This window comes from Solanum lycopersicum, chromosome 10, assembly GCF_036512215.1.
Source record: "Solanum lycopersicum chromosome 10, SLM_r2.1".
Taxonomy (NCBI): domain Eukaryota; kingdom Viridiplantae; phylum Streptophyta; class Magnoliopsida; order Solanales; family Solanaceae; genus Solanum; species Solanum lycopersicum.
In genome coordinates this window covers 24935877-24960908 of record NC_090809.1, presented here as the reverse complement: position 1 = coordinate 24960908, position 25032 = coordinate 24935877, and the positions used below count along the sequence as shown (strand labels likewise).

The window sequence follows — 25032 nt, the reverse complement described above, 5'->3', positions numbered from 1 at the left end:
GGTGGCATACCAGGAAGATCTGCAGGGAACACATCTAGAAACTCACGAACTACTGAAACCGACTCAATCGAAGGTACTTGGGTAGTGTCATCCTTGAGATGTGCCAAGAAAGCTAAACACCCTTTACTAATCATTTTCTTAGCACGAAGAAAGGAGACGATGCGGACCGGATTGGAAGTGTAGTCACCCTCCCACACTAACGGGTCTATCCCAGGCTTGGCTAACGTCACCGTTTTAGCATTACAATCCAAGATTGCAAATTGCGGAGAAAGCCAAGTCATACCCAGAATCACATCAAAATCATCCATTGCCAAGATAACCAAATCCACATAAGTGTTGCTCCCCACAAAGTTTACCACACAAGACCTATATACCTTTTCAACTACCACAGACTCACCCACCAGAGTAGAAACACGAATAGGCATATCAAGAAATTCACAATGTAAATTTAGACCATTAGCAAATAAGGAAGATACATAAGAAAACGTGGATCCAAGATCAAACAATATAGAAGCCATGCAATCACAAACCAGAAGATTACCTGTGATGACAACATCATATGCCTCTACTTCAGACCGCCCAGGGAAAGCGTAACAATGGGCCCTATCGTTCGTCTGTCCGTTGCCCCTACCATGTTGTGATGTCGTGGCCCCAGTTTGCCCATTACCTCTGCCGTTTTGGTGACCACCATTACCTCGACACCACGTCCTCCAGAATAACGGCCTCTATCATGACCACCTCTACCTCTAGCTATTGGGGGTCTATAACTTTGTCTGGGACAATTTTTCCTAATATGTCCAATCTCCCCACATCCATAACATTCTCTGGAGTCAATCATAGGCCCCTCGGAGAAGTGTTGACCGGTCTGAGGTGGTCCCCCAACTACAGTCTGTAGTGAAGACTGAATTGGTCGGACTGAGTAACTTCCCGAACCCTGTCCTCTAGTGTAAGAACCATTAAACTCACCTCCCTTTCGAAGCCTTTTTGATGTCGATGTTGTGGTGAAGTCGTCTGGCTTCACTCCTTCCACTTCTATCACAAAGTCTACCACTTCTTGGAAGGATTTTGCCGTTGCTGCTACCTGTAAGGCCGAAATCCGCAATTCTGACCTCAACCCCTTCACAAACCGGCGAATCCGCTCTTGAGGACTGAAACAGAGTTGAGTGGCATATCTGGATAGTGCACGGAACTTAGCCTCATAAGCATTAACCGACATCCTACCTTGATCTAGGCTCAGGAACTCATCCCTTTTCCTATCCCTCAAAGTCCGGGGGATATACTTCTCCATAAACAAGCTAGAGAATGAGGCCCAAGTCATAGATGGTGCCTCTATTGGTTGACACTCAATATGTGACCGCCACCACATTTTGGCATTCCCTTGAAACTGATAAGTCACAAACTCCACACCAAACCGTTCTACTATACCCATCATATGTAGTAGCTCGTGACAGTCAACCAGAAAATCATAAGCATCCTCCGATTCAGCACCCTTGAAGACCTGAGGTTTCAATTTCAAGAACTTACTGAAAAGTTCATGCTGATCACTTGTCATTACAGGCCCTGTAGTCAGACGAGGAAATGTGCCTATTTCCAATGGAACATCCATGCGGGGAGCCATAGTAGCCACATGTTGTACCTCCGTAGCCTGAGGTGCTGGTGTAGAAAACACTGGGGGTGTCTGGCCCTGATCAGATAACCCGCTAAGATAAGCCAGAACCTGATTGATCATCTCTGGGGTAGGTTGGGGTGGCAATCCCTCATTCTGCACTTGTTCAGTTTCCCCATCCTCCCCTTCTCTTATTACTTCCTCAGTCGGTGGAGGAGTCACTGCCCTAGTATCAGATGGGCTAGGTGCTCGTCCTCTTTCCTCAGAGGACGTCCTCCCACGACCTCTACCACGGCCCCTTGCCGCTGTTCTTCCTCGAGCCACAGCCCCAGTGGCTGGCTCAGTTGTTTCTTGTCTGGCCGGTGTTGGTGTTGACGTAGTCGTTGCTCTAGTTCTAACCATCTGCGAAAGAGAGTGAAGATGGTCAGATACCAATTCGTATCGCCTAGATACCAATTGGACTCAAGTAGTAGCACGAAAGAAAGAATGAAAGAGTGAAATTTTTCCTAAAGTCTTATAGCCTCTCAAAGAAAAGTAAAGGCGTCCCCCTACCGTTCCTTAAGACTCTACTAGACCTGTTCTTGTGTGATGAGACCAACGAACCTAATGCTCTGATACCAAGTTTTGTCACGACCCAAATTCGGACCGTGACTGGCACCCACACTTTCCCTCCTATGTGAGCGAACCAACCAATCTAACCTTAACATTTCAATGTAATAACAACAGAAAGTAATGCGGAAGACTTAAACTCATTAATAAAAACCAATTCAATAACTATCAATATTCAACATCTATTATTCCCAAAACCTGGAAGTCATCATCACAAGAACATCTACTTTAAACTACTAATTCTAAGAGTTTCTAAGAAGCTAAAAATACATAAGAAGCTAGTCCATGCCGGAAGTTCAAGGCATCAAGACATGAAGGAGAAGATCCAGTCTAAGCTAGAAGCGTTAGCTCACCCTGAAGATCCGGTGTGACGAAGACTGGCTTGAGTTACTGTTGAGTCGAAGATGACGGCACGTTTGCTGCACTCCACAAATAACAAGAAGAAAAACATAAAAGTAGGGGTCAGTACAAAACACGGGTACTGAGTAGATATCATCGGCCAACTCAAAATAGGGAACAGTATATATCAATATTATTGTAAATCAACTATAAAACTCAACATGTAGCAATAACAAGTATTATAATCATCAATAAGTACCATCAAGTTCATCCATGAGGGCTCAAGCCTCAACACCATACTCATTTGGGAATTTAGTATATTAAGTTGAGCATATTATCATCTTTCAAGATTCATTATCTTTCCTCTTCTTGTGTCGGTACGTGACACTCCGATCCCCTACTACTATGTGTCGGTACGTGACACTCCGATCCCCTAATTCTATGTGTCGGAACGTGACACTCCGATCCCCTACATGTGTCGGAACGTGACACTCCGATCCCCTACATGTGTCGGTACGTGACACTCCGATCCCCTACATGTGTCGGAACGTGACACTCCGATCCCCTACATGTGTCGGAACGTGACACTCCGATCCCCTAATTCTATGTGTCGGAACGTGACACTCCGATCCACTAATACTATGTGTCGGAACGTGACACTCCGATCCACTAATATCATTCTGTAAATCATCAAGCCTTCTCTATTCCAAGGCATCATCAATCCCATTACTTTAATTTATCAAGCCTTCTTCTATACCAAGACATCATCATTAATAATGTATATTAAAGTTTCTTTTCAAGATTTGGGATTCAATATTTTCATCATGCTTATCTTATCACAATCACATAATCATATTCATGCAAACATACCATTAAGCATATAGTAGGGTTTACAATACTACCAATACATATCATTCACTATTAAGAGTTTACTTATGAAGCATGAAAACCATAACCTACCTCCACCGAAGAATTGAAATCAAGCAAGTTAATCCTCAAAGCTTGGTGTTTTCCTCTTCTTCTCGATCGTTTCTCTCTCTCCCTTCTTGTTCTTTCTATTTTCTTATTCAAACCCTCTTTCTTTTACCCTAATTAGTATATAATTAAGAATAAAAGATGGCAATAATACCCCACTAATTAACTTAGGGTTACCTCTTTTAACCCCCAAGAATTTGAGTTATTAATATAAACCCACGAAATCTATAATTAAGGAAAGAATAGTCCAAAAACGTCCCTTAAAACGTGTAAGGAAATCCGATTCTGCCTGGGATTTGCGCAACCTGTGACGGGCCGTCGTGCCTGCGACGGTCCGTCCTACAGGTCGTCGCAAGAGTCAGAGAGTCAATTTCCACTGAACAATCTATGACGGTCCGTCACGCCTGTGACGGTCCATCCTGCCATTCCGTCACGAAGTTCAGAGAGTCGATTTTCAGTACCTAATTTCAGATTTTCTAAGTGTTTTGAAATGAGACCCTGCGACGGTCCGTCGTGCCTATGACGGATCATCGTTTGGTCCGTCGCCTCAGCCTGTTTTTCCAGAATTGAAGTTTGTTGCTCAAAACGACTAAACAGGTCGTTACAGAAACAACCTGCTAAGGAAGGAAAAGAAACTGGCAGGGGAATAAAGAGGCAGCCTAGGAGAGGTTTAGTTGATGAAGATGAAGCTTATGAGGAAGAAATCAACTGCACAGCCCCACAACCAACACAAGAAAGTCCGTTTGAATATGCTTCTTCTAGCAACTATTATCCAGTAGTTGAGGATGATGATGAAGACCCTAGGCTAAAGCCAAGAACAATCTTAGAAAAGAAATTTCTATCAAGATTGAGAAAGAGACAAAACCCACAAGAACCGATTGGGAGTAGAGTGATAGGCTTCAGAGGTAAAAAATTTGGTGTTAGTGAACCTACAAATCTTCCCATAGCACCAACTGACTTAACTTGGAATGGACAGGGTGCAGTTACTACAAATCAACTACAGAAATTGAGGCCAAGAAGGGGATGATGTTATTGTGTTGGTACTGTTTTGTATATGTTAGTGTAGTTTTTGCTACTGTTTGTGTTGGTTGGTGCCTTAAATGATGTTAAGGCTAAACTTATTTTTTGGTATGTTTTGTGTAGGATGGTGCCTTAAACTTATAGTTGTAGTTTTGATTTTCACTTCTACTTTTTGTATAGACTGAGCGTATCAGCTAAGACTAACTATCGTTTTGCTTATATATAACCAAGTGAATGTCATATATAGTGTTTTGTATCTATTGGGTTCTGTTAATGTAGGATGCGGTTTGTGATTTGAAATAAGTTGCACTTTTTTTAGTTGTTTTACTATGTACCTTTCCATTGCTCTTTATTGTTATTTTGTTATGTATCTTTTCAATCTTGCTTTTACTTTCTAATAAGTTTGTAATGATATAAAACATTTATTCAAGAAAAACATAGTGGCAATACCACAAACTTTATCCATCTTCAACGTAAAGACTAATATAACACAACTAAATACTACAAACTTTAAGGCAAAAGATACAAAATAAGGATTCAAATCCAACACCTGAAATTCACAATAAGTTTGAAGCACCACTTGAAAATAATAGCTAACATTCAAACACAACTAAATACTACAAACTTAAAGGCAAAAGACACAAAATAATATTTCAAATTCAACACTTGAAATTCACAATAAATTTGAAGCAACACTTGAAAATAATGGCCAACATTCAAACAGAAGATTCACTATCACTAATACATAAGAAACAATTGAAATAACTAACACTTGAAAATTGCAACAACAAATATCACAAACATAGTAAATGGCAACATGAACAACATCTTCAACTTTGACGCTTTAGCTTTCAAATTTCTTGATTTATTCACCTCGAAGTAGTTTAAACTCTCTAAATTCTCTAATTTCTTCTTCAAATTGTCTCTTTCAATCTTAATCGCATTCAACGACTCTCTCAAATTCTCCATTTTCAACATAGCAACTTCCAATTTATATTTCAATAAATTAACTTCAATAGAAGAATTTTCTGAAGAACTGTTTTTCCACCTCCAAAATTCACAATTTTCAATCTAATAAAAATAACAGAGAAGAAATCATGAACACCAAATACAATCACAAATCATATTAATTTCCTATTAGGCGAAAAATGTACCTTAGGCTTAGAACATCTATAAAATTTTCTTTTGGGGTTCAATAGAGTCCTTGAAGTGAAACAACGAGCCAATTCACCACAAAAACAAGTCATCATCATGGAGTTACTAATTGAATCACATGAACCTTCAGACATGATTTTAGGTCTAAATTGAAGGAGACAATAGATGAAATAGGAAATTATGACCAACACATGCATCTGACGAAGACGAGATATTTGGGTGAATAGTGGCGGATTTTTCTTTGGGTGTTTGATTAGGGTGCGTGTGTTTAGGATTATTTTAAGGGTTATGGGGCGGGTTATGGTTATGGGTTAAAAAGGGGATGAAACGGGTAGTATAATAGGATCATGATACTTGTTACAAAATAGGGCTCCATTAATGACAAGGTTATATATGTACCACTAATTGGACGGTATGGATACATGTGTACGCATAGTATAACGGAGGGTATATCGCTCCTTTTATTAAAGTACGGGGGTAAATCTTTCCCTTTTCCCTTTATTATAACCCTCATTATATCTTCCATCCAAATATACCCTCTTTTGACACAAATTGCCTTTAATATTGACTATAGAAGACGTGACAAGCTCATAATAAAGATACCCATCCCTTATTTTGTTGAAATTCCACTTATTTAACATATTCCTAATTAATATCTTGAGCTTCGAATATAAATTGTGATGGACTATATTAACACAGAAAACAAATGTTGGGCAAACCTTTAATTTTGAATATTAATTTTGCGTAATGCTAAATGATTAAAGAATTTGATCAAAAATTTAAAAAAATTATAATATCTTTTTTTGACTGATTTCTATTTCATTTTTTAGTTAAAATATTAAAATTAAAAATATAAATACATTTTAAAATATAAAATAACATAACTAAAATATCATTCTGACAAAAAAAAAATTCCATTAATTTTGGCATCATCCATCTCGTTGAATTTATGTTTCCTATAGAGATGTTGGGCAGACCATCTTACTCTACTTCAATTTTTTTTCTTGGTGTTCAGTCCAATGTAACTAATGCATCACATTTCTATAAATTACTCATAAATTACTCATGTAGGTTTCTAATTACTTGTTTACTTTTTCTTTTTTTTAGTTATTTTTAATTATTTGTTCATTTTAAAAAATCAAGAAAGGACATTATTTTTATCTATTTTATCCTGGATTAATTACTTTGAAAATGATAATTTTTTTAAAAAAATTTAAGTGCTTAATTCATTCACTTCATAATTAACAAGGATAAAATGATAAACTTATTGTTTCAATATTACTTTTAAAATAGATTCATTAATTCAAAAGTAAACAAGTAATTAGAGATAGAAGGAGTATTAAAAAAAAATTCAACTTTCATCATTTGCATGGACAATGACTTGCATAATTGCATCATAATTTATCTGCACAATAAATAGAATTTTTAATCAAAGAAGGTCATTATTAAAATCAATTTATCAAGATAATATGTTTCTTTGAAATTTTACAAAACTAGTATAAATGTGGTTCTCAATAACGTTTTAGGTAATATTTTATTTAAAAAAATTCAATAACAAAAAGACAAAAATCTGACAGAGTAAATAGATATAAAACGTTATTGTCAGTATCGTTTTATAATTCGTTACTCTGAAGCACGTTTTACAGCTAAAATGTGACTCACAGTAACGTTTCTCTGAAATTGTTGAAAATTGAAATTCAATCTTGTACATGCTTCATTCATTATTCAATTTTCTACTATTACAAGATTGAATTTCAATTTTCAACAATTTCAGAGAAACGTTATTGTGAGTCACATTTTAGCTGTAAAACGTGCTTCAGAGTAACGAATTATAAAACGACACTGACAATAACGTTTTATGTCTATTTACTATGTCATATTTTTGTCTTTTTGTTATTGAATTTTTGTAAATAAAATATTACCTAAAACGTTATTGAGAACCACATTTATACTAGTTTTGTAAAATTTCAAAGAAACATATTATCTTGATAAATTTATTTTAATAATGACCTTCTTTGATTAAAAATTCTATTTATTGTGTAGATAAATTATGATGCAATTATGCAAGTCATTGTCCATGCAAATGATGAAAGTTGAAACTTTTTTTTAATACTCCCTCTATCTCTATTTACTTGTTTACTTTTGAATTAATGAATCTATTTTAAAAATAATATTGAAATAATAAGTTTATCATTTTATCCTTGTAAATTATGAAGTGAATGAATTAAGAACTTAAATTTTTTTAAACGTGAGGAAGACTTTGAACAAATTGGAGCTTGTCTTGTATTATTTCAATTTCAAAATTTGTGAATAAATCATATGAAAGATCATCTTCTAGCCTAGGTAACCGTCCCTTCCAAATATTAGACCAATTAGTTTCTTATGATTAATAAATATTATACCATCAATAAAGAAGTTATTGAATTAATATTGATGCAATAAGTAAGCAAGACAACTATTAAAAAAAGGAATTACTTGATATCGTAGAAAATCCCTCCTCACTCTCTTTTTTCTTGCAAAAATATTATTTATGTATGAAAAAAGAAGATAAGAGAAATTTATATGTAAAGTAGAATGAGGCATGTACAAGATTGAATTTTAATTTTTAATCATTCTAGAGAAACGTTACTATGAGTCACGTTTTAACTGTAAAATGTGCCTCAGAGTAACGAAATATAAAACGTTACTGATATAACGTTTTATGTCTGTTTGCTCTGTCAGATTTTTGTCTTTTAGTTATTGAATTTTTTTGATAAAACATTACCTAAAACGTTATTGAGAACCACATTTACATTAGTTTTGTAAAATTTCAAAAAAAAAATGTATTATTTTGATAAATTAATTTTAATAATGACTTATTGTGGTCAAAACTTCCCATAAATACATACTAGAGGGTCGTCTACTTTTGACTCTGCCATTTGTCTCTCTGTTAAAATTAAAGACAAATGTGTGTCAACGTATAATATAAAGGATATATTTGATTCAAAAATATAAAAGTGGGGCACATTTGGATCGAAAGTACAACAATAAATATATTTAAACTATTTTTAATTGTACAAGGTATGCTTGAACTTTTTCCATTTTTACTCTATCTCCTCTATTTTAATTTGACATAGAGCTAAAGCAAATAAAGAAAATGTTTGAATCTTGTAATCTGAATTTTATTCGGATAATAAGCATCTTCCACATCTAACCCTAAGATTAGATGTTCAAGTCACCGAGGGTGCAAAAAAATAGAAGCATCTTCTGAAAGGAGTAAAATAAGTACCAAATGTCCTTCTTAAACGTTGTCATGTCAAAAGTTAAAAATAAAAAGTAGCTAAACTAAAAAAATAAAATAAGACAAATAAATTGAAGCAATAAATAAAGAAAAATAAATTGAAACAATTTATGTGGTTTCAGTAGTATCATCTTGGCATAATTAGAAACAATTCAAATTTATAATCACCCCTTAAACCTTTCATAAACTTATATAACCACAAGTTAAAACTTGTCTAAGATGACAAGTTTTAAAAGTTATTTTTTCATCAATGGTGTCACATAATAGAAAAAAAAAATCAAATTGAAATGATTGGATTATGACACATAGTTTAGCCATCATGACTCAATTCATTGGTCCAACTCATGTTGAACCGCCGCCCAACTTCAGCACCCATAAGCAAGACGACAAGCTTGATATGAGAAAATCAGTGCAATTTTAATTTGTACGATACAAAAATCAAACCAAAAGAATTACAATGAAAGTGATTCTGGAAATATAGAAGAAATAAGGAATAGTAATGCACAATATACTGCTTCTTTGTTGTCTGTCTACTTGTGGGGGACAAGATGCGGGTAGAGATTAGATATATGCTCATGCATGAAGTCATGCCTTGTTAAGATTCCGACGATTGGAGCTCTCTGCAAATTAAGAATAGCAGGACATTATTATTGTATAGTAGAATGCACAATAAGAAATGGCAAAAGAAACAAGTGGAGAGGGGGGAAGAGGACTTACCCCAGTTTTCTTTGGGACAACACACAAGTGTCTAAGACCAAGTTGTCGGAAAAGGATTGCAGCTTTCGCAAGAGACATGGTCTCCACTACTGTGTATGGGGATGTATTTGTTATAGGATGGAGATCAATATACATTTCCATCTCCTCTTCCGTGATGACGAGATCCTCAAACTTAAGCCCCTTGCCTGATCCTGGCTTAGCAAAATCAAATGCATGAAACCTACTCAAAATATTGGAGGCACTCAATACACGTTGTTTTGTGAATTTCTTTCCATTGAGCAAAACAAGTAAATGTGACCGTAGAACAAGCCCACATAACTCTGGTGTCTCAGAGAAAGGTGGCTCATCAATCACAGGAAAGCCATTATGCCTACTATACTTCAAAGCATGTACTATGTTCCCCACCTTCTCCACACCTGAAAATGACAATAATGGCCCAGAACAGACATCTCCAGCAACCAGATTCCTCATAAATGGTTCAGCATGTGCTTCCAAGAAAGGCAAACCTTTCATTTTCACAATCTGGTCATAGACACCCTTATTAAAAATATCAGCCACGGTTTTTGATATGAGGAGAACAAGCATCACCAATGGAAGCATTAGTAGATTGTTTGTAAGCTCAAGGAGTATGACACATATTGATACTGTCATTCTCATGGTACCACCAAGGAAAGAGGCAGCACCAAGTAGCGAAAAAAGACCAACATTAAGATTGGATAACGAACCCAAGGCTCTACCAAAAATACGCCCATAGGATGCTCCAGCAAGTATGACAGGAATGAAGAGTCCAGAAGGAATAGCAATTCCATAGGTAATAATGCCAAGGCAATATACCCCAGCAAAGAAGATTAGAAGTGTAGAGATGTGAAATTCATTTGAATTATTTGAACTAAACAAATTGCGGATGGCATCATCATTGGTGTTCAGAAAGAGTGATGCAAGATCATTGTAATGCCCTGCTGGACACTGGAAATTTTTGTAGTTTCCAGAGCGACCTATAGTTGGGCACTTTTCCTCCAAGCCTACAGGACATGGAATGCACCCTGCAAACCATGGTAGGCCATAAGAGCAACAAGAAGTCAGGATAGAAACACTCATGACAAGCAAGATCTTGAAAGCAGGACCTCTCCTGTAATTCACTGCCAAAAATTAGTTAAAAGGACAACCAGGAAAAAAGTATACCATAATTATTACTTTTGTTTCCAAGAATAAGTCGAAGAAAATAACTGGAGTACAACCACAGTTTACGCACCAGGAAAAATCTACTAGTGGAATAGCACATGTAACTTACTATTGAGATGGCATCACAAAATAAATAAATAAAACCAACACATACATAGTCAACTTTTACAAGATCAAATAACTTGAAAGGGAAGAACATTGATCAAACAAATTTTAGTGCAACAGGTAAAGGACCCATTTAAGATGAACTTCTCAAAATATGTATGCATGCTTTGATGAAATATCCTGATGAATTTCACTGCTATCCACATAATCAGTATGGATCAGTTACATTCATCTACCTGGAAGTACAATATGCAAATGAAAGAAAAGAAAAATACAAATCTAACATCAAAAGAAAAAGTGAGACATGCTCCAGGAAAACCTTGGCAACTTCTCAAAGTTGTTACTCGTCGGACTTGAACATAGACCTATGCCTCTAATGGCTAACTGAGAGAAAAGTAACTAAACATATATCAGTGGAACAAGGGGCTTAAAATACTAACTCCAATATGCAAATGAAAGAAAAGAAAAATACAAATCTAACATCAAAAGAAAAAGTGAGACATGCTCCAGGAAAACCTTGGCTACTTCTCAAAGTTGTTACTCGTCGGACTTGAACATAGACCTATGCCTATAATGGCTAACTGAGAGAAAAGTAACTAAACATATATCAGTGGAACAAGGGGTTTAAAAGACTAACTCATTAATGACAGCGTAAGTCCGAAGGACCTTGTCGACAAGATAGTTATAAAGGCTTCCCAGAAGACCTCCAAGTACTCCAATTAAGATAAGTGCCAATACGTCTACTGTGTTGTAATTAGATACTCCTGAATTGACATCAAACATTATCAAACCTCCTTGCCCAAATAATCCACAGTTTCCACCGCGACAGAATTGTATGAGAGATCTGAGAACCATAGCAACGACGGCAGTTGTGAAGAAAGTCCTCCAAAGTAAAGCACTTCGCCACCTACAACATAAATTGCACAATTGAACAGTTTGAGATACAAGCTTTATTATGAATGGAAGCAAGTATTTGGCCTGTTTATTATGTGCATGAACTCTGTGTGTGTGTGTGTGAGAGAGAGAGAGAGAGAGAGACCATGATGCTATTTCCTCAAGAGCAAAAAGAACTCCTCCAACTGGGGCACGGAAAGCAGCTGCAACACCAGCAGCGGCACCACAAGTGATTAAATCCCTACGATCACGGTCGTTTTTGAAGTATTTTAGCCATTTCCAAGTTAAATGATATTTTCGGGAACCCCCTTGTCCAAGTAAGTTTGCTATGCAAGCACCAGTATGGACCATGGGTCCTTCCTTGCCAACAACAAATCCAGCAGAAACGCCCAAAATGGATCCAAAGATCTGTGGAATGCAATATGCCAGAATAAGTGTTTTTGTGGAGGTGAGATAAATTACAACACATAGAATTAGAACAACAAACAAATATACCCTAACAATCATTTAACGTGAACTAATTTGCTAACGTACTGCTTCAGTTTATAATTTATCGTTTCATGGTAAATGATGACTGTGACGGAAACGCCAGACTGTTGATATCGTTTCTGGGGAGGGTGGTGTGTATGCAGCCTTACCCCTTACCTTGTGAAGGTAGAGAGTTTGTCAAGTAAAGCCTATGAAATCTGAAGGTTAATACATATTGAGTTGTATATTTTTAATTGCAATCATAACGGTTATTGTTGTAAGCTAGAATTATGCTTCTTAGATACGGCCATGGAGCGATCAACAGGGTGTACACAAGAAAGGAAAAGGAGTTGAGAGACCAACCTTGACAAGTAATGTACTTGGAGCCAAAATGGAATGAGCATCGATACCATTCAGATAGGCTTTTACTTCAGGTATACCAGAGCCTGCAGCTGCAGGTGCAATAAATGCACAGAGGGCTGCGGCACAAGTTGCAAAAAACACATTGCAACCAGCAAAAGCAGCAAATGCCTGGAAATACCTGCTCTGTAATTAATAAATTGAACAAAGAGCGTAGAGTAGCTGAAGTTGAAGATGTACTTACTTTCCCTCAAGCATTAAGTTGCTAGTGAGAAGAAGCTTGAAACCAGCAATATTTTCCACTCCAATGTTGTTAAAGAAACCAACAAGTCCAGTACTCAATCCAATTAAGAGCACAAGAGTCCATTTAAGAAATATATATTGAAATATCTCAACCTTTTTCCTAGATCTCCAGTCTTGCTTGAAAAGGTCATTTTCTACAATACTGCAAAAAGTATTTAATCATACTATTAGTAGTAGCAGAGTAGAGATGGAAGGAATAAAAAAAAATGATAAGTAGTACATACTCATAGTCGAGGCTTTCAATGGGATAAACATTGGCTCCAACAATAGCGATTTGGGAGGTATTGTTGACTCTGCTCTTAGATTTGAGCAAAGGCTCTCTTATGCTACCAGTTTCAGAAATTGTTGAAAAATTTCTCTCCAAATCAAATTTCTCTTCCTCAATCATACCTCCTCCATCATTCTCTATGTCAACTTGGTTCTCCATCATCAGATCAATGGATCAATGAATGAATGGTCTGTCTTCTATTCTCTTCTCTCTCTAGTCTAGTCTCTATGTATAGTATAGTCTATAAAATAAAAAGTTACTGTTATGAATGAATACGTGTATGGGTAGAAAAGCACATCTATCTAGTCTAGGAATAAAGGAAATGAATCATTGCTTCAATTATATAAGGCGAGCGAGAGATCCGTGACAGTAATTTCGACAGCCCATCAAACTTGTCATAAACAAATCACACGTTATTTGCCCTTTGTTTTTTTTATTTACATTATCTCCCCCACATTTTCTTTCCTAGAACCTTCTACTTATAGTGGTCTTCAATTCTTCTTTAATCTTGCCCACACTTCTTAATTAGTTACCCGCTTTTTATTTTTTAGTTGTTCTTAATTATTATATATTTTGATCAATTAAAATAAGAGAAATACTTTTGAGGTTACTTTGTTTCGTCTAAGAAATTTAGGACTTGTTTGACCCAAAGAATACTTGAGCAAAATTTGAAAAATGGTGTTTAATTATATAATTTGGCAAATATAATATCGCAGGTTCTCAAATATTAGAAAAAACTACTATTTTGGTTAATATTTGAATTTTTTATTTCAACTAATATTTGTTATGCCGACTCCAAAAAAGATTGAGTTTTTATTTGAGTGAAAAATTGAGAAAAAAGAAACAATTTGTATTTAACACGTTGTAATTATAATTGAAATAGTGATAAATTTGAGTAAACAACTAAAATATTGTCTTGCCTATATTGTTACTGTTAATTTTTATCAATTATATGATAAGGTCATAATTCAAAGTATCTAGTCATTACAAAATGATAATATAAATTTATGAGTACTTTTAATAATTTTAAAGCTTATGGTATAAATTTTTTGAAATAGTCAAATATTTTTGAAAAATTTTAAGGACAAACACATAGTAAAAATTTACCAAACACTTCATTCAAATAGGATTTGCCAAGAATATTTGTGAGCTTAGGGTCAAACAATAGCTTGGAGAGTTGATTGATTTTCTTATATATTGTTTTGAAGAAATATTTTGAACTTTTAATTATTGCGATTAATAGTATGTGTCACATAATTTTTAAATAATATATGTTATTTCGTTTGTTCCAATTTATGTTGCATCTATATAATTTTAAGAATCAATCAATTTTTATATTTACTTTAAAATATTTTAAAATTATTAAATTCATAATATTTTTTACACAATTCTCAAATATATACTAAAATATTTAAATTGTTTATTATTGTAATTTTCATGTAATTTTTAAATATTTAATTTACTGTTAAGAGTTGTGTTCTTGTAAAATCTCATTAGATATTAAGATATTTCAAGATCTTAAATACTGTAATGTATAATTTTTTTATGTAATTTTTAAATATACAATAGAATATTTAATTTGTGATATATTAAAATTTATCGCTTTATTTATATATTTTTAAACCTATAACAAATTAAAACCGAAAGTAAGAAAAAAAAAATAAACCAGCAAAAATACTCAAATGTTTGAGTGGGAGTTCCACTTTCTTCATGAAAGCACACAACTCAAGCAGATACATCATTCAAGAGTTGTGTGCCTCCTGACCTCTTATATGTATACAAAAGAATACGTGTTATTTTCATAAAACTATGGATGACAATAAGGAGGGGCAGATGCCAAGCGAAACGGGTTTAAAGCTTTGTGAGACGTCTAAGATTGTGTGGACAGGGTTGATGCGGGCGAGTTGAAGTGGATTTTTTTAAAAATTAAAGTGGGATTGAGCGGGTTACGGATAATGGGTATATGTGATTTTATATGGGTTCAAACTTAACTTTTACATGTTATAAAAGTGATAGAGCATTATTTATTAAGAATTTCATTAAAGCTATTAAAATATTCAAAATAATGATTCAATAAAAAATAATACAATTTCTTACATGTTTTCTAATTGACCTTTAAAAAATAAAATTTAAAGTCACTATCCTAATAAATAAATATAACTGAATGACAAAATAAATTTATTTTATGAATTTTATCTTTGGTATCAACATAACTAGAAAAAAAATATTTAAAATATTATGCGGGCGGGGTTCATGCAAGGAGGGTTGAAAATGAAAAGAACTATTATGCAGAGCAAATTAAAAAATTTACAAATTAAACTTAACCCACACCGTCCAATCCTACACCGCTCCATTGTCATCCCTAATAATTAAAATTATAAAATTTCAGTAGACTTTTCTTTCTATAACATATTTAAAACATAGGAATGTCTAAATAATTATTTGAAATAACTAAAGAATACAATAAATCAGAAGAATTAATAACTTTAAAATTTAAAAGAAATAAAAATCGATTCATTCTCTAAATTCTATTCATATATATATATATATATATATATATATATATATATAGAATTTAGAGAATGAATCGATTTTTATTTACATATATATATATATATATATATATATATATATATATATATGTAAATAAAAATCGATTCATTCTCTAAATTCTATATATATATATATATATATATATATATATATATATATATATATATATATATATATATATATATGAAGTAACATTTCTTATATGGAAATAAGTCAATGACGTAAAAAGTATTATATATTGCTACAATTGACAAATTAAAATATTTAAAATACATTAAAAAAATAATTCTCATCAAATTCTATCCGTACTAAATAAATTGAAATAAAGAATGTAACATAACTTATATGAAAATTATGTAAAAATACTACATAAATTATAATAAGGAATAACTTAAAATATTTATAAAAAATTATTTAAAAATTTATTGTGTCATATAAATAAAACGAAGATGACGCGCTTTAATGTCTAATATCATCCGTAAGCAATTTGAAAAGTAAGACATTAAAATATATAATAGTTTGTAGGTGGTATGAACATTATTCATAGAATATTAAGAACAAATGAGATATCATATCCTATATAATCCTCCTATTATGACTTTGTTCCTTTTTTTAAAAATAAAATAAGTGTATAATGCATATTAGTTGACGATCATTTTGGAAAACAAGATATTAAAATATATAGTAGTTTATAGATGTTATGAACATATCTCATAGAATATTGATGAGATCATATTTTAATCTAATTATACATTCTTTTATGATGTTGTTTCATTTTTTTAATAATACAAATATATAGTGCATATTAGTTGATGATTATTTTTTCACCTTTTGAAACTCAACTTTACTCTGGATTTGAGGGTTGACTTTGAGCTCAATAGGTCCTTTTCATCTTTTTAGGAAGAGTTATATTTTTAAAATCTAAAAGTTAAAAGTATTAGAGTGAAATTTGTTAATTATGACAAAATATTAAAACAATAAAAAATATAGCAAAAGAAATCAGGGAAGAGAAATAATTTTATTTTAAGTTGTTGTAATTAAAGAGAGTTTATTTTTTATCTATAGAAGAAAAGAAGTTGATTAGAAAGCATCCGAAAGACTTTTCAAAAGTTGATTGCTAGTAATTGCGTGTTTGATTACAAGTTTTTTCATGATTAATCTATTTGTGGTTCGTTCTATCTGCTTGTACATCTATTTTACAATATATTTACAAAACTATCTTTAATATATATGCTCATTAATCGATATTGTGTTTCATTAAAATTTTATTAGAAAAAAATTAAAGAATAAAATTGAGTACACATATATAATAATACATATAACTAGCGGTGTCAAAAATGCAATAAAATCTTGATTAAGGAGCACATATTTTACTCATCCCTAGCTAATTAAAGTATCACATAATTATAACTCTTGAAGATGATAGTACCCAAATCTTCTAATTGAAGTGGTTGTGTCTTTATGATCAGATTAGTCAAATTATCATTGGACAAACTGATTTGACATTGACATTTTTTTTTGATAATGTTGCATAATTGTTATATAATATTGTTGGGATCACGTCGAGTATAATTAGCTTCATAAACTAATGATATCTTTGTAAGTAAACAAATATAGTATGATGATAACTCTTCATGAAAATATATCACATGTTTGAATCAAACCCTTAATAATTAAGTCGATCAGATGAATGTTCTATAGATTTTTTTATTTTTTTTTTAAAATGAAAATATTCATTAGAATAAACACATTCATACGATGGAATTCATTCACAATATGCAATTGATTCTATTTCAATACTTCCATGTATGAGTAAAATTATATAAATCTCATATTATAGAAAATGTATAAGCACAAAGAGATGATACTTTGGATTCAATTATAATAACTTAGCTTCTTTCAATAGATACTCTACTGATTTTGTGAGAATACTTCAAGAGTTATAATTAGAATTATCAACTTGGATAATAATATGAAGGCGCATGCAAGGGTAAACAATAACATGTTTAATTTGTACACTATATCAACAAATGTTTATAAAGATGATTATGATAGAATATATGCCTTCACTTAACAAGTAATAGACCAGGTCCCTTACTACACTAATGAATAAAACAGAAAGTTAAATGCAGTAAAATCAATACGATGATTTTACGTGGAAACCTCCTTGCTTAAGGGAGTAAAACCACGACTTGTCTCACAGGATTTTTAATCGTTTTCACTAATCTTCAAAAGCAAAAGTAAAACACGATTACACCAAAAGTAAGAAAAAGTTATCAATCTCACAGTTAAGCAATAATCCCTCTTGCTTAACAAGACTAAGTAGAAAACTATCTACCCACTAAGTTATCCCACTTGGACAACCTAGACTTTTAACACAACACAACAATTCCTTTATAGATTGAGGAATAGTTTACAGTTTACGAACAAGAGAATGTATTCCTAAACAACTATACGAAAAGCTCCAGAGATTGCTGTTGTTGTTGGAATACTTCTGCCTTTGTTTCTAGCAGCCATTGCAAATGTTCTTGAAGAGGTTTCTCTCAAGTTGCAAAAACTGCCAAAAAATGTTAAGGAAACTGACTTTTATATGGACAAGTCACTTTCCTAAACCTCTTTGCCATTGGATGGAAAAGTCACACTTTCTGACGCCATCGGGAAGTATGCACCTACTTTCTGTACCGTCTCCAGCTGGCAGTCAACTAGCTCGTCATCATGAGAGCCTGATACCTCTACTAGGTCCCTGGGTTTGTTTCATCTGCAATACTCAAGTAAGAAACCTGCAATACTCAAGTATGAAACTGGTACCTTTACAAGGTCCCTAAGTTTGTCAATTCATCAAAACTACAAATAACATTTTCCCCTTTTTGATGATGACAAACAATGAAACAGTGATCTAAGATCTTCTTCAACTTTGTTCCCCCTTTTTATATTCCCCCTCACTTTACATTCCCCCTCACTGAATTATCATTTAGCTATTCACAGTTTTACTTCCCCCTTTTGGCATCATAAAAAAGATATGCAGTAAAACAATGATGTAAACCGAAATACTGAACAAGATCAAAGCTAAATAACAATCAATCAGTAAGGGAAAAGCATGCACAAAAGAAGATAATCAAAACAGCAAAGGAATAAATTAACAGGCATGCCATCATAACATTAATACATTAAAAACAAACTGAATATCCATCAATACAGTGATAAGCCACAAAAAAAATTGACACAAAAGAAAGTGTTCAATAGGCTAGGAAGAGGGGGGAGGATGAGACAGGGACTGGATAACAAGAGTGAGTCGTGCATTGGCAGCATCATTATCTTTGATGGACTTTTCTTGCAGGGCAGTGATATTCGCCTTCAACTCAGCATTTTCCTTCTCCATAGCTTGAATCACTGAAGAACCAGGTCCCTCACTCTGTGCAGTAAGCAGTTCTGCTTTGAGTATAGCAATTTCTACCTCTTTACCACTTAACCGCATAGTGAGCTCTTCAACCTCGTGCTTAAGATGATCCTGATCATCAATAAGTTGATCCATCTTGCTCTTTGGATAGCCTCTTCCTTCAATGCATTCGCACTCAACCAAGGTACTCTCAGAGATAGTCTGTTTAACTGTCCCAACCTTTCCAACACTGAGAGGAATTTGAAAATGCTTGACTTACCTCCGTGAGAAAGTATCCGTAACCCATTCCATGAACACCTTTCCTCGCAATGAAGGTTTTGTGAATATGTTCAAGCATTAGACCAGGGAGGTTCAGGGCGTCGAAGCTACACAACATCTCCGTCACATACAAATCAGCAGCAGTTGCGACTGTCCTCTTTTCTGTGCGAGGAAGGAGCACCTTGTTGATGAACTTAAAGACCAGCTGATACTCACTCTTCATGATTTTCTTATAAATCCCAGCAACCTTAGTTGTGGGTGTCTTAGAAATCACAGAAGCAAACTCAGAAGAGCAAGTTTTGCCTAGCACAGACCAGGTCCCCTCTTTAGGCACCATGAGAATTTTGCTCAACACCTCCTCATCCAAAGATATGGCAATATCATTTACCCGTGTGAGGATGCTCCCATCTTACCTAAATTGAACATTGTAGTAAAATTCACGAACTTCTTCTTCATAGAGGATGGGGAATTTTTTGTCGAACAAGTGCAGCCAAGACTGAATCTCTACCATATCGTGCAGCGAATCCATGCCAGGAAGAGTTATGATTTCCATATCAAAAACTCTTCCTACCAAAACTGCTTGATTTCTCAGGCTGTCAACCACCTCCTGCATGTTGACACTCTCAACTTTAATTGCAATCATAACGGTTATTGTTGTAAGCTAGAATTATGCTTCTTAGATACGGCCATGGAGCGATCAACAGGGTGTACACAAGAAAGGAAAAGGAGTTGAGAGACCAACCTTGACAAGTAATGTACTTGGAGCCAAAATGGAATGAGCATCGATACCATTCAGATAGGCTTTTACTTCAGGTATACCAGAGCCTGCAGCTGCAGGTGCAATAAATGCACAGAGGGCTGCGGCACAAGTTGCAAAAAACACATTGCAACCAGCAAAAGCAGCAAATGCCTGGAAATACCTGCTCTGTAATTAATAAATTGAACAAAGAGCGTAGAGTAGCTGAAGTTGAAGATGTACTTACTTTCCCTCAAGCATTAAGTTGCTAGTGAGAAGAAGCTTGAAACCAGCAATATTTTCCACTCCAATGTTGTTAAAGAAACCAACAAGTCCAGTACTCAATCCAATTAAGAGCACAAGAGTCCATTTAAGAAATATATATTGAAATATCTCAACCTTTTTCCTAGATCTCCAGTCTTGCTTGAAAAGGTCATTTTCTACAATACTGCAAAAAGTATTTAATCATACTATTAGTAGTAGCAGAGTAGAGATGGAAGGAATAAAAAAAAATGATAAGTAGTACATACTCATAGTCGAGGCTTTCAATGGGATAAACATTGGCTCCAACAATAGCGATTTGGGAGGTATTGTTGACTCTGCTCTTAGATTTGAGCAAAGGCTCTCTTATGCTACCAGTTTCAGAAATTGTTGAAAAATTTCTCTCCAAATCAAATTTCTCTTCCTCAATCATACCTCCTCCATCATTCTCTATGTCAACTTGGTTCTCCATCATCAGATCAATGGATCAATGAATGAATGGTCTGTCTTCTATTCTCTTCTCTCTCTAGTCTAGTCTCTATGTATAGTATAGTCTATAAAATAAAAAGTTACTGTTATGAATGAATACGTGTATGGGTAGAAAAGCACATCTATCTAGTCTAGGAATAAAGGAAATGAATCATTGCTTCAATTATATAAGGCGAGCGAGAGATCCGTGACAGTAATTTCGACAGCCCATCAAACTTGTCATAAACAAATCACACGTTATTTGCCCTTTGTTTTTTTTATTTACATTATCTCCCCCACATTTTCTTTCCTAGAACCTTCTACTTATAGTGGTCTTCAATTCTTCTTTAATCATGCCCACACTTCTTAATTAGTTACCCGCTTTTTATTTTTTAGTTGTTCTTAATTATTATATATTTTGATCAATTAAAATAAGAGAAATACTTTTGAGGTTACTTTGTTTCGTCTAAGAAATTTAGGACTTGTTTGACCCAAAGAATACTTGAGCAAAATTTGAAAAATGGTGTTTAATTATATAATTTGGCAAATATAATATCGCAGGTTCTCAAATATTAGAAAAAACTACTATTTTGGTTAATATTTGAATTTTTTATTTCAACTAATATTTGTTATGCCGACTCCAAAAAAGATTGAGTTTTTATTTGAGTGAAAAATTGAGAAAAAAGAAACAATTTGTATTTAACACGTTGTAATTATAATTGAAATAGTGATAAATTTGAGTAAACAACTAAAATATTGTCTTGCCTATATTGTTACTGTTAATTTTTATCAATTATATGATAAGGTCATAATTCAAAGTATCTAGTCATTACAAAATGATAATATAAATTTATGAGTACTTTTAATAATTTTAAAGCTTATGGTATAAATTTTTTGAAATAGTCAAATATTTTTGAAAAATTTTAAGGACAAACACATAGTAAAAATTTACCAAACACTTCATTCAAATAGGATTTGCCAAGAATATTTGTGAGCTTAGGGTCAAACAATAGCTTGGAGAGTTGATTGATTTTCTTATATATTGTTTTGAAGAAATATTTTGAACTTTTAATTATTGCGATTAATAGTATGTGTCACATAATTTTTAAATAATATATGTTATTTCGTTTGTTCCAATTTATGTTGCATCTATATAATTTTAAGAATCAATCAATTTTTATATTTACTTTAAAATATTTTAAAATTATTAAATTCATAATATTTTTTACACAATTCTCAAATATATACTAAAATATTTAAATTGTTTATTATTGTAATTTTCATGTAATTTTTAAATATTTAATTTACTGTTAAGAGTTGTGTTCTTGTAAAATCTCATTAGATATTAAGATATTTCAAGATCTTAAATACTGTAATGTATAATTTTTTTATGTAATTTTTAAATATACAATAGAATATTTAATTTGTGATATATTAAAATTTATCGCTTTATTTATATATTTTTAAACCTATAACAAATTAAAACCGAAAGTAAGAAAAAAAAAATAAACCAGCAAAAATACTCAAATGTTTGAGTGGGAGTTCCACTTTCTTCATGAAAGCACACAACTCAAGCAGATACATCATTCAAGAGTTGTGTGCCTCCTGACCTCTTATATGTATACAAAAGAATACGTGTTATTTTCATAAAACTATGGATGACAATAAGGAGGGGCAGATGCCAAGCGAAACGGGTTTAAAGCTTTGTGAGACGTCTAAGATTGTGTGGACAGGGTTGATGCGGGCGAGTTGAAGTGGATTTTTTTAAAAATTAAAGTGGGATTGAGCGGGTTACGGATAATGGGTATATGTGATTTTATATGGGTTCAAACTTAACTTTTACATGTTATAAAAGTGATAGAGCATTATTTATTAAGAATTTCATTAAAGCTATTAAAATATTCAAAATAATGATTCAATAAAAAATAATACAATTTCTTACATGTTTTCTAATTGACCTTTAAAAAATAAAATTTAAAGTCACTATCCTAATAAATAAATATAACTGAATGACAAAATAAATTTATTTTATGAATTTTATCTTTGGTATCAACATAACTAGAAAAAAAATATTTAAAATATTATGCGGGCGGGGTTCATGCAAGGAGGGTTGAAAATGAAAAGAACTATTATGCAGAGCAAATTAAAAAATTTACAAATTAAACTTAACCCACACCGTCCAATCCTACACCGCTCCATTGTCATCCCTAATAATTAAAATTATAAAATTTCAGTAGACTTTTCTTTCTATAACATATTTAAAACATAGGAATGTCTAAATAATTATTTGAAATAACTAAAGAATACAATAAATCAGAAGAATTAATAACTTTAAAATTTAAAAGAAATAAAAATCGATTCATTCTCTAAATTCTATTCATATATATATATATATATATATATATATATATAGAATTTAGAGAATGAATCGATTTTTATTTACATATATATATATATATATATATATATATATATATATATGTAAATAAAAATCGATTCATTCTCTAAATTCTATATATATATATATATATATATATATATATATATATATATATATATATATATATATATATATATATATATATATATATGAAGTAACATTTCTTATATGGAAATAAGTCAATGACGTAAAAAGTATTATATATTGCTACAATTGACAAATTAAAATATTTAAAATACATTAAAAAAATAATTCTCATCAAATTCTATCCGTACTAAATAAATTGAAATAAAGAATGTAACATAACTTATATGAAAATTATGTAAAAATACTACATAAATTATAATAAGGAATAACTTAAAATATTTATAAAAAATTATTTAAAAATTTATTGTGTCATATAAATAAAACGAAGATGACGCGCTTTAATGTCTAATATCATCCGTAAGCAATTTGAAAAGTAAGACATTAAAATATATAATAGTTTGTAGGTGGTATGAACATTATTCATAGAATATTAAGAACAAATGAGATATCATATCCTATATAATCCTCCTATTATGACTTTGTTCCTTTTTTTAAAAATAAAATAAGTGTATAATGCATATTAGTTGACGATCATTTTGGAAAACAAGATATTAAAATATATAGTAGTTTATAGATGTTATGAACATATCTCATAGAATATTGATGAGATCATATTTTAATCTAATTATACATTCTTTTATGATGTTGTTTCATTTTTTTAATAATACAAATATATAGTGCATATTAGTTGATGATTATTTTTTCACCTTTTGAAACTCAACTTTACTCTGGATTTGAGGGTTGACTTTGAGCTCAATAGGTCCTTTTCATCTTTTTAGGAAGAGTTATATTTTTAAAATCTAAAAGTTAAAAGTATTAGAGTGAAATTTGTTAATTATGACAAAATATTAAAACAATAAAAAATATAGCAAAAGAAATCAGGGAAGAGAAATAATTTTATTTTAAGTTGTTGTAATTAAAGAGAGTTTATTTTTTATCTATAGAAGAAAAGAAGTTGATTAGAAAGCATCCGAAAGACTTTTCAAAAGTTGATTGCTAGTAATTGCGTGTTTGATTACAAGTTTTTTCATGATTAATCTATTTGTGGTTCGTTCTATCTGCTTGTACATCTATTTTACAATATATTTACAAAACTATCTTTAATATATATGCTCATTAATCGATATTGTGTTTCATTAAAATTTTATTAGAAAAAAATTAAAGAATAAAATTGAGTACACATATATAATAATACATATAACTAGCGGTGTCAAAAATGCAATAAAATCTTGATTAAGGAGCACATATTTTACTCATCCCTAGCTAATTAAAGTATCACATAATTATAACTCTTGAAGATGATAGTACCCAAATCTTCTAATTGAAGTGGTTGTGTCTTTATGATCAGATTAGTCAAATTATCATTGGACAAACTGATTTGACATTGACATTTTTTTTTGATAATGTTGCATAATTGTTATATAATATTGTTGGGATCACGTCGAGTATAATTAGCTTCATAAACTAATGATATCTTTGTAAGTAAACAAATATAGTATGATGATAACTCTTCATGAAAATATATCACATGTTTGAATCAAACCCTTAATA

General features: G+C 32.2%; 2 protein-coding genes across 3 annotated transcripts; both read right to left on the bottom strand.

The window, feature by feature from the left end:
* Window positions 1–9141: 9141 nt before the first annotated feature.
* Window positions 9142–13735, bottom strand: LOC101262869 (chloride channel protein CLC-c-like). 2 transcript variants are annotated; one of them, XM_004248801.5, is made up of 7 exons: window positions 13238–13735; window positions 12955–13155; window positions 12714–12891; window positions 12028–12290; window positions 11626–11895; window positions 9702–10830; window positions 9142–9604 (listed from the first exon to the last, which is right to left on the bottom strand). In XM_004248801.5, exons 1-7 carry the CDS (start codon window positions 13441–13443, stop codon window positions 9515–9517), a joined length of 2337 nt encoding a protein of 778 aa, XP_004248849.1. In that variant the 5' UTR covers window positions 13444–13735; the 3' UTR covers window positions 9142–9514. The 2 variants fall into 2 exon arrangements, with proteins under 2 accessions (XP_004248849.1, XP_069146405.1); XM_069290304.1 differs by having other exon boundaries at window positions 11626–12290.
* Window positions 13736–18966: 5231 nt separating this feature from the next.
* On the bottom strand, window positions 18967–21264 carry LOC138339022 (chloride channel protein CLC-c-like). The gene is made up of 4 exons (XM_069290303.1): window positions 20756–21264; window positions 20473–20673; window positions 20232–20409; window positions 18967–20096 (listed from the first exon to the last, which is right to left on the bottom strand). Exons 1-4 carry the CDS (start codon window positions 20959–20961, stop codon window positions 19899–19901), a joined length of 783 nt encoding a protein of 260 aa, XP_069146404.1. The 5' UTR covers window positions 20962–21264; the 3' UTR covers window positions 18967–19898.
* Between the last annotated feature and the right edge of the window lie 3768 nt (window positions 21265–25032).